An 18,052-nucleotide genomic window follows, 5' to 3' on the forward strand; every position below is an offset into this window, starting at 1 on the left:
TCTCAGTAACAGGAACATTTGAGGAATAATTTTGAAATGTTTTTCAAATGAAGAGGCTAATTGTCTCTGGTGCATTAGAGAAACTGACATTAAATTATGCTCAGGCTGTGTAAAAGGAGAAGTGTCACACTCAGCAGAAAAAGGGAACATGCAATATTGAATAAATCTATTACCTGAAAATCTTGTGGTTTGTTGGAGAGGATTCTCCGTGTTTTCTTTCCTTTGGTGATGCGTTTAGCTAGCTGGGCTTCCTTTGTGCCACTTGGCACTCCTGGTGTGATACCACCAACTGGACCATCCAACCCATCCTCATAACCACCATCATCTTCTCCATCTCATACAGCAAAAAGACAGTGCAAGGAATAAATAAATAGCAGAACTTGCTGTTAAAAGTTACAGAAGTAAGAGTCTGATATCCCAGAATTCCACTAAAATTCTATTATTAGCTCACATCAACAATTTTTTTGCCAACTACATTTTTCCAACTCCTTTTGAAAGCTCATGGTTTTAGCCTGCTTAAGAACAAGTTTATATCCTAACCAAACTAACTCTAGACCAATCCCTCTTCTGGATGCAGAGTGGCTAATAAAATTCCCATACACTTTTTTAATCAACAGAGTGAAGCAGTGCTCAGCTGTAATTATCCTCCAACTAGTTCACAATTCACCACAAGGGATTAATTTTATTCCAGTTGAATAAACATTGCTGTTGAATGAATCTTGCTGTTTCCCGTCAGCAAGACTAGGCTATAGCACAGCATTGGGTTTTAGTTCAGAATCTTCAATGCATGAATAAATTTAGGGTCTGACATCTAAAATAAAACTGAATCCTCCTCCACAACATTTAAGTGTGGAATAAGTTTTTCAGTACGGCTCTTTGACAGTTCTGAAATCAGCACGCCTCTGTGGAAGACAGTTCTACAACCACGGGACTCTGTGATACTGAATCACACTCTGAGATTCCAGTATTGCAAAATAGGATCCATAAATATCTAGACCACAAAAGTGGTCACTCCCTTGTGTTTCCAGCTTTTCTTAACTGGACAGTGACTATGGTAAAATGTAGAGGAAGAATGAGCTGTGCCCCTGGTGGTTGGCATTAACAGAATGTATACTGACTTCAAAAATTGCAGGCTGATGATCACTTTGTACAACAAAGTCCTCCATGGTCCTTGTAAGAGATGCAGAAAACCAGAGAGACTGACATGTATTTTATAAGCAGAATACCCCACTCACCTCTCTAGTGTCTCTCAAAATGCATTTGTCTGAATGGATCCGTGCAGCTAACTGATTATATTATCCTAGCACTTAATTTTTAATTTCTGAAATTGAGCTGTAGCTATCTCAGGAAAAGCGATTTAATTTCAGGGGGAATCAGTATTTACAATAACTATATAAGGTCTGTTTGATAATTCACACTAAAATAATTTTCATACAATTTCATAAGTTTTTATAAGTTTCATAAGTTTCATACAGCTGAATACTAAAAACCTGCCATTTTTTATTTTATCTGTCCATTACAATTAAAAAAAATTAAAGCTATCAAAATAATCTCATAAAAGTGAATTTGCATTTTTAGCCTTCAAGTCCACATTTCTATAAAATTATTTTGAAGTGCAGTAATTTAACACACAGCTTTTGTGTTTATATTACTTATCCTTCCACTCTCCAAGAATACCTCTGACAGAAGCCAGTGCAATCAAAATTTTCCTCAAGAAGACTCATGATTTAAATTTTTTTCTTTCTTATGTTATTATCTATCACCAAATAATGGTCAAAGTGATTTACTTCTCCTTGAATACAAAACATTTATTAAACTTCCTTCTTTCTGCATAAACACAGCCTTGATATTAGGCTTATTATTTCCCAATCAACTGCAAAAGCTTGTTATTTCACACTTATTTTAAGAGTCTGGAAAACCAGATCTCAAAAATACTCTCAGCAAAAGCCTGGGTAATATGATATACAGAGAAAAAAGAATATTACCTACTGATCACATTATTTCATTGCCTAGTCAAATATTCACCTAATATAAAACAGTGTCTTCCAAAACTTAATTGTTCTACAAAGGAAAGGAGGTTTAATTAACCAAGAAATTTTTTTCACCAAGCTCCCTGACATTGAAAGTAGCAGATGGGACATCTCTGCTTTTTTGTTAGCCCTAGAATTGCAGCAGATAATTGCTGTTTCCTTGAACATTCAAAAACCTTTCTTCCTAAGCAAAAGCCATTTTGAAACATTTTTAAACAGAGAAAATTATGCTAAAATCCATTTTCTGTCAGGAAATGTCATTTTTTTTCCTTAGCTTCTGAATTATCCTTAATTTTTTAAAATAACTACCTGGCAGTCTTGCACGCTTGCTTCTGGTGAACAGCGCTGCTGAATCGCTTTCTTGCCTTACCTTAAACAGCTCCTAGAGCTTTTAATAATAATAATGTTCTGAGAAAAGAAAAGGTTGAAATACCTTCCTGCGCACTGGTCCCTCCTGGATCAGCTGGATTTGCAGGTCCAGCTGGTGGCTCATATCCTACTACCAAATCAATTGTTGCCTATAGAAAAACAGTTTTTAATGTAGCCCACAGTATTCACAACAGTTGATTTAAAGCAGTAAGTGGTTCTAACACTGTGCATGAACAGTTATCTATTCATGGGCATAACAGTTTTATAAAGTTTCAGCTACTAGTAAACTAATAAACTTAATAAAATATTATTAAGCTATAGATACATACAAACAATAAAGATTACACAATTTGCAGCTAATGGACTAGGTTCTAGCATAATATCTAACAAATGGAGTTGCTGTGTTTATATTTAGAAAAATCTGTCACAATACAAGGAGGTAAGATGTTCTACAAATGTTAATTTTAGTTCCACAGTATTCATGGAAGACAGACAGATATGGCATCCTAAATTTGCAGACAGAAAAACAAAGGCAACAGAGAAATAACACTATCTCATCAACAACGTAACAAGTCTGAACCATAAGAAAAATTTCCTATCTGGCTTTTTTAATTGCTTGTTCATATCTCCATCCTGGGAGAAAAACACTACATCATTTTCCATTCTAATTATAGAATTGTCTTTTTTGTGCTTGACTGTGGTTTTGGATTTTTGAACAAACCATTATTATTCCTAGTTGCCAGAGTAACACCAGGAGTCAGCAAAAAAAGGTCCAACTCCATGACCAACTAATCATGATATTAAACTGCAGCTGATGAGAGACTGAAACTACGCTTCAAGTCTCTCATTACTGAAGTGTACTAGAATGCAGCATGAAGTGCCTTAACAGCTACACTGCACAAACACAGTAAGGTCCCAGGTTCCAACAACTACTTAATTAATAACTAAGTTAATAACCATTTAAATCTAAACATGTGCTAAATCAAGTTAAGCAAGTTCTTGTGTAACCTTCTGAATGGAGCTGGCAGTGAACATGACCGCATGCTTTCCAGAATCAGTGCTATGACACAGGTAGCTGTTACAAAGCATAGGGCAAAAAAGGTGCATATGAAACTTGGAAAATGCACTTTTTCAACATCAGGCTGATTTCCATGCATACTCTGTGGCCCATAATATTTATAACATACATAGAGAAACATATAATATATACAGAGAAAACAATATTGTATACACATATATATGCCTGGTTATAAATTTCCTCTGTCTGGAACTTCTGCTAGAAATTTCCAAGAATTAAATTGATACTAGCCCTGTTGCTGGAGCATTTTGATCAAGAATACAGTAAAACAAGAAAATATAAGTTACTCACTCCAGTTTCTTGTCCCCTTTCATTCAGTAGAGGTATGAGTTTGAAGGGAAAAGATCTGCTTTGGTTACCTACAAGATCTTTAAGTGCTACAGATGCACTGCCAATTAATCTGAAATTAAATAAAAATCATTATTAGAATGCAAGTATACATCAAACAGAGGTTTCCATTTTTCTTTTCCTAGCGTCTGTTAGTCCACCAAGAAACTCCAGCCACGACTTAAATACTCAAAGCACAACCCAACAAAAGACCATTGCAAATGTCATGTAATGATTGTTTACTGCTAATTTTTACTTTCTGTTTCATTACACTCAAATGTGTTGGTGTTATGACAGGCACAGCTTTAATCTAAAAGAGGTTAAAAAATGAAATTATTTTTCTTGTATTTTTGAAAATAATCTTCTGTATCACTTTCAACGGCCAGGTCGCTTATTTCCACCACTGAATTCTCATTGGTAAACTAAAGAATATAAAAATTCCTTTCCCTACAAAACTCTCAGCTGAGAAGCAGTGAATATAAATTAGGTATAACAGCTGTTGAACTACACAGAAAGAGACAAAACCAGACACATCCACATTTTTGTGATGAAAACAGTGAAACAGAACAAATGCAATCAACGTGCTTACTAGAGAATTACAAAATTAATCTTCTTGCTTCTAAATTCTCAGAATGTTTCTAAAGGTTCTAGAGCAGCTTACCAAAGGAAGGTTTCAAAGGGATCTGACATGTGCTTCTGCCTACTTTGGCACTGCATCTGTCACTCCCACCCTCTCCCAGAAAGATGAAAATCACACGTACTTTTAACCTGAGAGTTTACACAACATTTCTTAGTGTGGTACTGGTCTCATGATACCTGGCACTATATTTCATTCCCCTGGTATGTAGTAGCAGTTTACTTCCATACTGAAGTGGATTACTGAAATAACTGAGATTTTTTTCATTGAAAAAGAACCAGGATAATTTTACCCTGCAAATATTTCAAACAACACGTGTTACAAATAAAATACCAGCTTTGCTGCCAAAGCGGAAAAAAGATCTGTACACAGAGAACCTAACTGAGGACCCCCGAAGTTACAGAGCTTTTTCATGGAGCAGCTAAGGATGCAAGGGTAATTTTTGACAATGGAGCAAGAGCACTATTATAGCTACTCTTGCATACTGTGTCATGAGAACATAGATTGATTTTTTGCAAAGTATATTAGGATAACTAAGTATAAAACATCAATTTCCTGCAAATATACCTTCCAGATATTACACAGCTTCTGTTTAGCTGCAGAAACTTACATATTTTGAGATGCTACAAAATAGAAGAACTCAAGTCTACCCATAAGCAGCTAGACCAAATCTGATTCTAGAGAAAGAAAATATTTTCCTATGCACATTTGTAGAAAATTAATATAGACTTGACCTTTTGATTTGATGTGAGCTGGAGTGACTTAACTTCAAAAACATCTTCAATTCAGAAGCCACTCAAAAAAAAATCTCAAATTATCAGGATGAATGTTTCAGCAACCACACCCTCCTATCTGGTGACATTAACTCAAGAATTGCTGTTCACCTGTAGTGCTTTTGAAATTTTCCATTTCATGAGGATGCACATGTACCTCCATGCACGTGTACGTGAGGATGTACATTTCCATTTCTACATCCTCATCTGCCTTGTACAAATGATAACTGCACACATGTGAATGCATAGTAACCATTTTTAAAACAGGGATCATCTTCAGCAGACTGAAGAGGGAATCAGTTACATAGATTTCTTGCTTGCAACCAGCTGCCTCTATATATTGCCTCCATATCTATATGCCTTTATTTCCCCCTCCTTTAGCAGGCTGGGCAACAGCAGCCTCCAGTATTTTTCCACTCTAACAAGACCGAGAAATTTAATATTCATTTTACAAACTATCTTAGTCCACTTTTTGACTTTAGCCAAATTCTAAGCTTTGGACAGTATTCTGCCTTTCTCAAAGTCATCCTGCTCACTAGATCTGGGATGTTTCACCCCTCCCTTATCAGAACCACAGAACTGATGAGGTTGGAAGGAATCACTCAGGATCGTCTAGTCCAATGCCTCTGCTCAAGCTTAGTCAGCTAGAACAGGTTACCCATGACTGTGTCCAGACTGGTTTTGATCATACAGCTACTCAACAGCTGAAGTAATACATTCCAAAGTAACAAGGAATGCCTCAAAGTCATCTTTAGGTCTCATCTTTGTCACTTGTGTACAAGTCTTAAAGAAAGCCTTTTTTCTGACGTGCTTCTCTTGGGTTTTTAATCATTGGGCTAAGTCAGCTAAGACAGATCTCAGGAGCTGTTGTGAGATGACATCCATCATCAGTTCATTGATGTTTAGTGCTTTGCTGCAAGGTCTTCTCCTGTACTTCCCTCTGACAGGTAACTAGACTCCAGCTCTCTGCATGGCTACTGTGAAGTTGCTGGGTTCCTCTGAACTTTGAAGACTTTTTATCTTCAGAGGAAGGATGTGATGGTATGCGATCTCCATCTGAAGTCATGACTTACAAGATGACAAGGAATCCTTTCCTTCCGGCACAGCTGAAAAGAGTTTCTACCTCCTGTTCATCATCAAAGGACACTGCTCTTTGCTGGACCTATTTCAGCTTTCTTCCTCTTGCCTGAGCAGATCAACAGCTGCCCATTTAATTCCAGATCACACTAGTCTCTTGACACCATCAAGTGGGACAGTTTCTGCTGCTGGAATAGCTTAAAGCATCCTCTGACATTTTGTTCATCAGCTGTATTAGTAGAAGACCAAAGCAGATGAGTGTTGTTTCTTAAATGTTTAAACACCTTTTTGGCCATCCCTAAGTCTTCTACAGGTATAATGCCCATTCAGTCTAGTCTCTTAAACTTTTCCAGTTTTGCTGGAGTAAAGCAAAAACCCTGTCCTGCCACAAGCAGTTTAAAATTCTGGTCTACCACTGGAGATGACGCGAAAAATAAATGCCAAGTCCCTATTAAGAAGCTGATTTTCAACCTTACCAGGCCTATGACAGTTTCCCACAGTGATCAAAGGAAATTACCTAATTTATAAGCATGAAATCAATGAACTTATGACCAAATATTAAACACTGAGTTGCATTTGTGCCAAAGCTAATTAATCTGTTAGTGCTGTGGTTAGCACTTCCTGTTAGCTGCCTAAATAACCAAGTGAAGTGAAACTGGATCAGGAAGTGCTAAGTCACAGTACCAACCATTTTATAATTCTTCTTGGTTTGAAGGAAGCAATCTATACTAAATCCTTTAGCCTATCATGTCCTCTAGTTGCTTACATGGTACTTCTACTGGAAGCCCCAAGGTTTAAATTACTCAAGAGTCAAGCATTTAAATTATTTTCATCTATTTTTAAGGATTTATTTTGGCAGAAGTTTATATTTATGGTTCTCATCAGCAAATTTAATTCTCCACTGCAGTTATAATTACTATACTAAACCTTTCTTTCTCAGTGTGTATACTTCATTATAGAGTATGCTACAAAACCCAACACCCACCTTCTCTTATTCCTGCTGTTTAATTATTTTTATTAAGAAAAATCTCTATTTTATCTTTACTTATTTGATAATACTCTTTGGAAGAACATACTTCAAAAAAGAAACAAAACATGGATACTGATTTGAACAAGGAAGGAAAGCCCAAAACTGAATTTTAAACTGTCTAGATCTGTCTATTTAAGTCACACTGATGTGGAAAAGAATCCACACAAAAGGGTACGGCTGTAGGAGGATTTAAACAATAAAAATTATTTAACTATGAGAAGTCCTTAGTAATGATTAAATAATTTGCCGCACTGCTGATTTGTTGCTGCACTTTTCTGTTAGAGCAAAGGGTGTGCCCAATCTGTTTTTCCTGTCTCACTTGGTTACTACCTACACAAAGGAAATGCAGAAACACATAATCCCATCTCATTCTCTTAATTGCACAGGGATAACTGCCATTACAGTGGGGTTTTTGAGATTTCTTTTAACTGCATAAAGATTTGTGTTTGGAGAATTTGAAATCTTTCTACTAACAGTATTAGATGTAATAGAAAACAGATGTGTTCTCTCTTCAAACATTTTTATGCCAGAAAATCTAACTAAGCATGAATCATATGAGTCCTCTGGTTTATTCCTATGATGTTTTGTCTGTATACAATGGTTTGCTTTATTTATCTTTTCCAATTATTGCGATTTTTCACCATGAAGAGCACTCATTAACCTATCTGCAAAAGTTTAGTGATCCTGTAAATAAAGCGGTAAATTTTCTCTCCAGGAAAACAAAGGAATGGAAAAATATCCAAATGTTCTTTCAGGCTGAATTTACAGAAACATGCCAAAGCAATGAGTTCAGTGCCTTGGCACAGTGTAAAAGCAGAATAACATCCACTGTACTCCTCCTCCTGCATGTTTAAAAACAGACTGGATGAACAGTTATATCAGCTTTTAGGAGCTGGAACAAATAATGTCTTGCAATCTTCTTCTGCTCTGTTGCTCCAGAGAGTAGTACAGGTTCTGTAGTCACCTCTTGGGCGTAACAACAACAGACCAGGTGTCTGGAACTAGTCAGGACTCAGAGTGCGTGGAACAGCAGAGTGTGTATTGGCCAGGGGCTTTGTGAGTGAGCAGCCAGAGAGGGAGGCTGGGCGGAGAAACACAGTGCTCTGCTTCTCTCCTACAGAGAGGCAGAACCTTTCATAGAAGGTTGTCACTACCTTGAATGTAACAACGGCAATACCCACTGCTTATTTTCCTGCAGAAGAAAGAAAGCCAAAGGCAAGGTGTAGGTTCTTTTCATTACTCATTCTCAGGCAACAGAGGCTCCTAGACATACTCTTTACACTCAGAAATTAAATCCAAATTCAATCTAGATTTTAAAATAAAATATATAAAACCACAACTCTTTAAAGGGACGATTGCTGATTTCAATTCAAATTCCACTTAGCTTAGACACCTAATACACCTCCCAAGTTAATGGGTCTACTTGTGAATGTCAAAAGCAAACACTGAGTTTCTTAACTGTCATTTGAATAGCTCTCAGTAGTAAGGACCTTAGATAGGCATTGTGCTCCACCTTTCCAATCCTGAACTACCATGCAGACAAACCATGGGAGTGTTATTTGCACACTCCTCCACTGAGCACTGTTTTGAAATGCTGCACTTCAGAAATCTATCTAACTATAGACTTCTTCTTAAGTATTAAAAGATGATACTGTGAAAAAAAATCTATGATATGGTAGTCCTAAATCTCTCTCTAACTCAGTAAACAGAATCAGTAACTTTACAGAAACACAGGTTATGCACACATGCAATAGTTAGGTGAGAAACTTATTCCACATTCCCTCCTTTCACGTACTCCTTCATCTAAATGTGAACGTTCATAAATATCAATTGTCTTCTGCTGTTACAGTGCTTTGTGTCTTTAAAAGAACTACAAGATGCTATTTCCTACCACCATGTTAAGATCAGGATGCCTGCTCATGTGTTTCTCACCTCTCACCCCCTTATCCTATTTCCTTGCCAAAATGCCTTCCAAACACCACACACATTGCAAATAGGGGGATGTTATTGAGGATCCATATTCAAAGAGCACTTTGAAGGTGTTACTCTGGCTTTCGTATTATCAACTTCCTGTGCATAAACCCAAGCAAAACAAGCAGGTATTTGCACAAGCTGGGGGTTAAGAGTTACAAATACGATTCTAAATTATATTTACAAATACATTTTGAAGAAAACCAACCACATGACTGCTTAACTTTGAATCCATGTACAGAGTGAAACATTTCAGGTGTTTCAGATAATCAATTTCCTTTATTTTCTGATGCATTATAAAGTCCATTACAAAATTCTGATTTCTGATAAGCTTTCCTATCTCAAGTTTCCTATATCAAGAGATATCCCTAGAGTCAGAGGCATGCAATATATTGCTGCCTAACTGACCTGTAGGAATCTCCAGAATGAGGGACCTGAGGGCACTGGCTTGATTCACAGTGATTTTATGTATGAATTGTTAGAGTTTTGTAAAAACCAGAATCCACATGTTGGGAGGAGGCAGAGAAGAGTAAAGAGAAACTAACAATGGAATTGGGCTACTATGAGTAAACATGAATGTTTGCCTCACACACTTGAAATCTGCCAGGAAAAAAAAAAAAAAGAAAAGATTACACTTCCCTACAGAATAGCAAAAAGAACACTACTTGGCATTGACAGAAAAGAGAGAGCACAGCAAACAGCAGCTATCAGTTCCATTTCCCCCTGTACTTGTGTATTGAAAGGTGTGTTTAATACCTCCCACTGGGGTGGGAGGGGGTAGGGAAAAGGAAAGAAGGAACATACTTGTTTTGTCCAATTGTTTCAAAATCCTTCACAATAATTGTTAGGGAAGATGAATTATCCAGAGCAATTCCTTTCAAGTCAAATTCAACAATCTGAAAGGAATAAGGAAAACAACAACAACAACAAAACCCAAATCCAAATTATAATGACAAGCTATGCAAAAATTAACAGCAGAGCAGCATATACAACAAAATTATTCGGAAATAAATTTTCCATTTAGTAAGAGACTAAGTCCAACTTACATTTGCAAAAGTAAAATAAAAAACGCTCATAGCATGTATTTGATTTGCTAATTACAATAATAACACAATTAAATTGTTTAACAGCAACCCATAATTTCTTCTTCAGTTCCACTTCCTCACACTAACATGCATGTTGTTTTGTCATTCATAATATCTGATATCAATCCCCTCCAGTATTGGCTGAACACAGTTGCTATTGAATTTAAATGAATAGTTGTGTGTTCCTTTTCTTTATAATTCTGATTACAAAATGTAAGAAAAATCTGTAACTTTCATTTATCATCGTGAAAAAACACTGCTAAGAAAACATTTTCCCCAAGAAAAATATTACTGAAGATGCATCATAAGGCAAGGCCTACAAATAAACCATGAGGACTTTCAATACATAATTCCTTTTAATTCTCTATGGTTTTTCCTGGTACATAATAAATTATCCCATTATGTTTCCATATGTGTTGCTAAACAATGGCTGAGTATCATTCTGATGCAAAGAAAGTGGGAACAAAATCAGGCCACAAATTCAGCAGTCATCCATCTAATTTTTCATTAACACATTACTAATGAATTGTAATATGTGGTGCAAGATTAATCCATCCCCCTGCATTTACAAACACCTTGAAAGAACACATAGCACTAGATCGTCTTTCCAACAATGTGTTCAGCTGCCTTAATGACCTTACAAGCATTGTCTTAAAATGGCCAAGGATTTACTTTTTTAAAAATTACCTCATTCCAAACCGGATTGAGTTCATTTTCAATTTTCTTTGTTTTCTTTTTTTCATCTGCAAATACAAACAAAATATGATTATTTGTTTTTGCTAAAGCACTTCAAAAATGTCATATTTTTCCCTTTCACTTTTCTGATGAAGGTTTGAGCTTTCTTCCAAAGAAAATGTTCCAACTCTTTTTTATCTCTTCCAGAAGTTGCACGTTTTACAATCAAGAAGTCCCCTGGGCAATTTTAGTAGTTCAGACTTTTTATTGGTTTTTTTAAGCATAGCTAGATGTATTTCCCTAAAACCAAAATAAATATTTAGGTTTTGCAACCTTTTATGACCCCTAGCTTCACCTTCAATAATAATGAAAAAAGACAGACTAAAAGACTTGGAGACATCAAATCAAACAGTAACCTTTAAGTGATAGCAGTAAAGTACTGCTTTTGAAAGTAGTAAAGAAAGTGTGTTACATATTACCATATTTGAGTATTTGAGTTATAAAATATTTTTGAACGTTTAGCTCTGGAATAAAATTACATGGAAAAAACTTAAGAAGATATGCTTACAGTGTCAGCACTGTCTGGTTTAAATGAGCAAATATTAGAAGAAATACATATGCATGTAAGAGGAAATGCAATCCTTCCTGAAAAAATGGTTTCCAGAGGTTATGTAGATATGACTTCACTGAATTTACTGTGGTCTAAAAATTACAAAAATTGCAAAATTTTCATACTTCATGGTCAAATTTGCATTTAGGCAAGTTACAAATCATGAGAATGTGAGGTGTGGTGCAAATTATACATAGCTTGGCATTATTTTTCCTGTTCAGTTAAAATATATGTATATAGCTCCATTGAGGGTGAGTCTTTTGACACTCAGAAGCATGAAAGAGCACAAATACACAGCTCTTTAAACAGAGGTTGCATGTATTAGTGATAACAAACTAGCATATTTAAGTACAGGGTGTAAAGCAGCTGCTGATCTCCAAAATGCTCAGCCACCACAAGAAGTCCAAGCTTCAGCACAGTTCACATCCCCAAGGACTCCAGTAAAAGATAATTGCATTTTTCTTATTTGAAGTTATGACTGTACTTAGCCTGAAAAATGTTGCAAAGGCCTGGGAAGCAAGGGTAAAGATAAGCCAAATGGTTCATTTATCCACTAGTAAAGCTGCTGACTGTGGTGGCCCTTTTTATTGGATGAGACTGGGATGCACTGAAAGAGTCAAGCCATGCTGCAAATTACAAGAATTGACTCCCATTTCTGTAACAGCAATTGTCTACAATTCACACAGGATATTGACTCATGTTGTGGGACAAAGGAAAGAGCTTTCATAACATACCATACTGTGGCCTGACATTTTGCAGAACAAAGCACTAATTAACAAGCTAGTAAGAGAAATTCAACTTTATGCTATCTAATAGGAGACACAGCATTTTCAAAACTGGGCATCCCAGAATATCTGCAGTTGGGCACTGATACTCCAAGTCCCTCTAGAAGTTGGGAGATGAAAAGATGTTTTCACTGCCAGTGAAAAAAAGGAACAGTTACAGCTGTTTGTAAAGAGGATAGTAAATTACAGCCCTGATTCTGATGGAACTAATGGATAAAAGCCCTATGATTCCTGCCTAAGCTAAAATGTAACTCTTTAAGGTGAGTCCTTAAACAACAGTCAGAACAATTTTTGACTTTGAGCACAGTTTTCCACTCTGAATTTTCCATTTTCACAAAAGCAAAGTTTATGTTTCCTGTAATATGCATATTCTAGATTACACTGAGGGGAAAAAAAAAAAAAAAACCAAACCAAAATCAAACAAACAAACAAAAAAACCCCCAGACTACTTCTGTTATGCATCTGTATGATAGCTGGACGAAGAAACAGTGGGAAGCAGCTTACACTGGGTTTTAGTTGTAATTTTAGTCAGGCAAAGTGCAACATTCACATTCCTCAAGGAAATATTTTGCATATATTCTCATCGCTTTACTGACTTCCTTTTTATTACACTTTTATCAGTACTTTAATGCACTGGGTGGTGGTGGTATTTGTTTTTAAGCTCTTGGCAAAGCTCTTTTTTCTTGCAATCAAAATCCCTGTTGCCAAGCAGGGTGAGGTGGACTGCTCAGTTATTCCAGGAGCTCACAAAAGTTTCAGGTCCTCGGGCTGCTTTCCTCTGCTGGTAATGATTGCAGCTATAGCAACCCAGACTAAACCACATCAGGACAAACTGTACAATAGGGCCAGTCACCACTTTTAGTGTGGCCCTACCATGAAATAAGAAATTACAGTGGATACAGGTAGAACACTTTATTCTCATTTCCTTAAAAATTAACTACAGTAACTGTGGTAATGTAGGAGAAATTACTATTTGCTTTATCTTGATGGAGGCATTATATTACCTCATATTTTAACATGCTAGTCAATATTCTCAGGTTGAAATTATTGTAGTAAGAATTGAATGGCTCACTGTCCAAAAAAAATTAGGATGGGCTGTTTAAATAATAACTCTTCTATCATTAAAAAGATTACAGAATAGCAAAATATTTAATGTTCCAATCTTATTTTTTTTCCCATTATAACTAGTGTTTTGATCAACATGAGCAGGTGGGGAATAGCAGAAGAAAACATTATCTTTTACAACAGTCCTAAGTCTAAGATTCAAGAGAGAATCAAATTTCAGTTAACTAAGTATCCCATAAAAATTTGTCAAATGAGAATTAAGATTGCATGGTGGCAGCAACTGCAGGATCAAATGGGCAGACTTCCAAAACCCTGGAAATTAAATTTAGATAATTTACCTCTCTGCAAAACAGAATATTTAAATCTAGAGAATAATTGCACTCTAAAACTATTTTCTTCCACATGCTGAAATATAAACTAAAATAGCTTGGAACTACTGCAGGCCTGCTGAAAAACTCTTAGATTAAGTACAAATGGAATCAAGTTGGATCAATGAAATTAAATGCCCTTTCACCCAGGTTTTACTGCATGAAGTGGAATGAGGCAGCCAAAATGAATGATCAAAGCACTAAGTATCCCAGCATTGGCTGCACATACAAGCAATTGAATCAATTTTTACACGCTGAGACAAGAATCAAACAAACCAAAACAATTACACTGATTTAACCATTATCACTTAATGTCAGTTTAGCAAATGGCAACAGTATTTTATATTAATTTGACCAATGAATTGTCTCACAGTGAGTGACAAACTCAGAATTCTGCAATAACAGCACCCAGTTCCAGACAGCAATATTAGTTTACTCTCAGGGTGTAGTTCTCTTTGAACTGTGAGCTGTTCTTAAAGTAAATAGAAGTTCCATCCCATTGGACTGGACATAAATGTGTAAAAAAAAAAAAGCTTGCACAAAACTCCTGCTATATCAGAACAGAAACAGCTGCCTATTTCCTCCTAAAATGCAGCTAATATGTACCACTGTAATAATTATATTAACTGCCTAGTCTGTAACCAGCTTTGTTACACAAATTGGATGAAATCTATTCTATTCATGGATGAAGCCATATTAACTTAATATGTCTTAACTTATAAAACATTTGTAGTCACATTGTTAAGTAAGAGTTGTAGTCTCATGAGCTTTTTCTTCACAACATGGCTGTAAAGGTCTGGGACTGAAAGACTGTTTCCATGGGAGGCGTAAATTTACTGAACCTGACATCAGCAAAGGCCCTGTAAATTAAAATTTGAACCAAATACTGTTCTAATGAAATGCCAATTTCCACAGCAATTTTCTGTCAAATGAGTGCTGTTCACTAAGACTTCACCAAGAATACTCCAAATGAGGACAAGAAAATGTGGTGCAGGGCCATGGCTGTAGTCCTGCACATGCTTGAATTTTTCCCAGTCTAGAACATGCACTCCCAAATGTGTTTATGTCCCCCAGGATTTACACTGGGTAGGGATTAAAGTTAAAGATTAATGCCCTTTGACATAATCTTCCCAAAATAAGACTGGTTTCCTATCTCTACACATTAACAGGGTGAGGGGCGAACCAGCAGTGTATATAAAAAAAAGCCATAAACATAAAGAGCTAGAATTCAAACATATTTCAGATATGACTCTATGCCCTTGCACTTGGTAACCAGGCACTCCACTTACAAATGAAATCAGAGCTGCTTAATAGCTGGTAAAAGCCTGGTATTTTCTGTCCCACTTGAATCACTCCGGACAGGAAGCAAAAAATCAGATTGTTGGTATGTAGTAAAATCACATAAATAGACGTGGCAGGATAAAGAGAAATTAAACATCCTACTAAAAACCTGTGGCAGTTATGAAGTGGACACTGGTTAAGCATGTTTGGGAAGGTTAAAAATCCCAGTTACAGTACAAAAAGGATAAATATAATTTCATTCCTTTAATGTCTGTTGTCCAATTCCTGTGTTTGGATAACTGAAGGACTGAAAAACAAATCCAGCAATCAAGAAAAAAAAAGAAATTCCGTAACATATTTACTAGGTAAAGTGAACTGTATTAGGGCACATAGAAGGAAGAAAAGGTTACAAGGAGGGATTAAACAGACATTTCATGATAAAGGGAAGGCATAAACCAGCTCTGGAGTCTGAAACTGCAGGAACAGAGGCAACACAGAAAGGTAAAACTGGCAGGAAAGCAAAGAAAGACAAGGAACTAAAAAGAGAAAATGCATACTTAAGAAGCAGCAGAATATGAAGCAAACCAGAGAAATTACAGCATATTCACTTTTTGCAGGGCAATTAAAATCATATTTTAAGAATTACAAAGTTCCAAAAACTACTGAGACAGGCTCTGCTGCTTGTTCTAACACAGGGTGGTTAAAATAAACCAAAACGAACCTTGAAAAAAAGAAGGAAACTGAAAAAAGGAACAATTTCACATCTTTCTGAAGCTGAAATAAATGTATCTGAAAACTTGATACTTTGGAAGTTAAGATTCTGCATGTGCAGTGCCTTGTCCTTTCCAGCCTACAGCTGTCATGAGTTCAGATGTGGTTTCTAAAGGTGACAAACTCCTGCAAGGATTTTTCACACTATAAAATACCATTTGGATTTCAGTGCACAGTTAGGAAACCAGGTCAGCAGGAGATAAGATGCCTGTTTGTCAGTTTAGTTTGATGAATTACATGATCCAAAAGTGCTTAAAGGTTTTGGCACCTTAAAGATAAATCAATACCAGAAACTGAGTTCCTCTAGTCTAGCCAAGCAAGGTAATGATGGCAACAGGTAAAGTATACAGTAAAATATAATCAGCTTTACATATAAATGCTAATTTTATCACAGTTCTGTGATAAAATTAGCATTTATATGTAAAGCTGATTATTTTCCTTCTCCTTCTCCCATATATAACTGATGAGCAATGAAAGTGAAAAATACACTTTCCTTCCAAATCTTGTAATTAAATAATCTCAACTGGCAAAAATTTGATGTGCCATTCTGTCTGTGAAAACAACGGCAGCAAAAAAAACCCAAATCAAACTAAAAGAAAATCAAACACCTTCAGAAATAGTGCTACTGTTTTTCAACGTACCACCTGTAACAACAATAAATCACATTTTTATTGTATGTGTGTGACAGTGAGCAGTGCCTGCTCAAAGTAATCAAGACAGGAATGATTTTCCAGATGGAAAACAAGATAATCTTCAATATCAGAATCAAAAGTGGGTTCATTTACACAGTTAGATTTGGTTTTGAAGCAACAGCCTAATCCTTTGGAAAAGCTTATAAAATGTGGATCCTGAAACAGAAGCACAGCTGGTCCGAACGGAGCAATGTGCTCCACCCAGTTCAAACTTCATTCAGGTAACTCCTGTCTCTAATTAAAAAGTCTTCCCTAAAATTACATCAGATGTCGTATCAGGAAAACATGTTTTCCCGAATTTTCAAATACTTACAAAGGACACTATCTTTTACAAAACTTCTTCCCTGACTACAGTTATGACAGTTTTGCTTACCTTTAAAAATAACAGAAACGATAGGATCTGGTTTCCCAAACTTGGTTTTAGGGATATTGGTAGCAGATTCCACAATCACCCGAAGCATTGTTGCCCGTCTTGACTAAATGCTGACTACTACCGAAGGAATGAAATCTTCAGTTTCACAGTCCTTAACTGCTGGACTGAAATGCTAGCAGGAAGAGGAGGCAGGGAATTACTGGTTTACAGCAAAGGAGGTCTATGGGTGGATCTATGACGGTCTAGCTACTCAAAGCTCTGGGAAAAAAAGAGCCCTGTAAAACGACACCAGGCTCTGTCTCGCTGCATAGAAAGAGCTCTCGCCAGGGAAATCCCGTAACAGAAAGGGCACACAGCAAAAAACTCAGATTTCTTGTTGCTGCTTTTATTCTTAAAGTGCCTGATAAATCTCTCGCCAGAAACCAAGGCAGGAATAAGCATTAAGCAACATGAACATTAAGCACGACTCTAGAGCCCGAGCTAAACCACATCTGCCTCTCGGTATACCAAGGCATGAAATTTCACGGTGGCTTATAATTTTTCCCCATAATTTTTAGAACTTCATTGTTCGCAAATGCTTTTGGTTTGTCTCCGTGGCAGCCCAGTCACGAACTGGAGATTATCCCCAAAACAGTGTAAGTCCTCCCCCTCCTGTTGTATTCTGGAACAACGACACTGCAGCTTCCTCATGGCACATCCTGGATATAGTGTAGTTCTTGAGGAATTATTGAAATATGTATCCATAACTAAAAATTAAGAAGTAATAAGGAAACGCGTGCAAAAATGAAAAGTGACAAGACCCTCTGTATTGTTTGGAGGCATATAAATGTTTTATCTTAACAAATACTCCGGTAACATGAACTAGGTAACACTTACATGACAAGCACAAGACCTCTGAGCTCCCGCGTGCTCAGCTTCAGCTTTTCTCAGCTGTGAACAGATGTAAAAACCCGTGAGGCTCACGCTGCCAGCGCCACAAGTGACCCCGCGTCCCCAAGGAGAGAGGAGCGGGCAACCCAGAAAGATGGAGCAAAACGAGTCACAGCTGAGCGCAG

At 36.6% G+C, this 18,052-nt stretch overlaps 1 protein-coding gene across 2 annotated transcripts in view; it reads right to left on the reverse strand.

The window, feature by feature from the left end:
* Positions 1-17,220, reverse strand: part of MYOF (myoferlin) — a 61,042-nt gene extending 43,822 nt beyond the window's left edge. For both annotated transcript variants that reach the window (XM_066323830.1, XM_066323829.1), the window contains exons 1-6: positions 16,998-17,220; positions 11,065-11,120; positions 10,097-10,188; positions 3,769-3,877; positions 2,464-2,548; positions 174-334 (exon numbers count right to left, since the gene is read on the reverse strand). In XM_066323830.1, coding sequence (XP_066179927.1) covers positions 174-334; positions 2,464-2,548; positions 3,769-3,877; positions 10,097-10,188; positions 11,065-11,120; positions 16,998-17,085 — 591 coding nt within the window. In that variant the 5' untranslated portion in view covers positions 17,086-17,220. The remainder of the gene's footprint in view (positions 1-173; positions 335-2,463; positions 2,549-3,768; positions 3,878-10,096; positions 10,189-11,064; positions 11,121-16,997) is intronic.
* Between the last annotated feature and the right edge of the window lie 832 nt (positions 17,221-18,052).

Source organism: Sylvia atricapilla, chromosome 8 (genome assembly GCF_009819655.1).
Source record: "Sylvia atricapilla isolate bSylAtr1 chromosome 8, bSylAtr1.pri, whole genome shotgun sequence".
Taxonomy (NCBI): Eukaryota; Metazoa; Chordata; class Aves; order Passeriformes; family Sylviidae; genus Sylvia; species Sylvia atricapilla.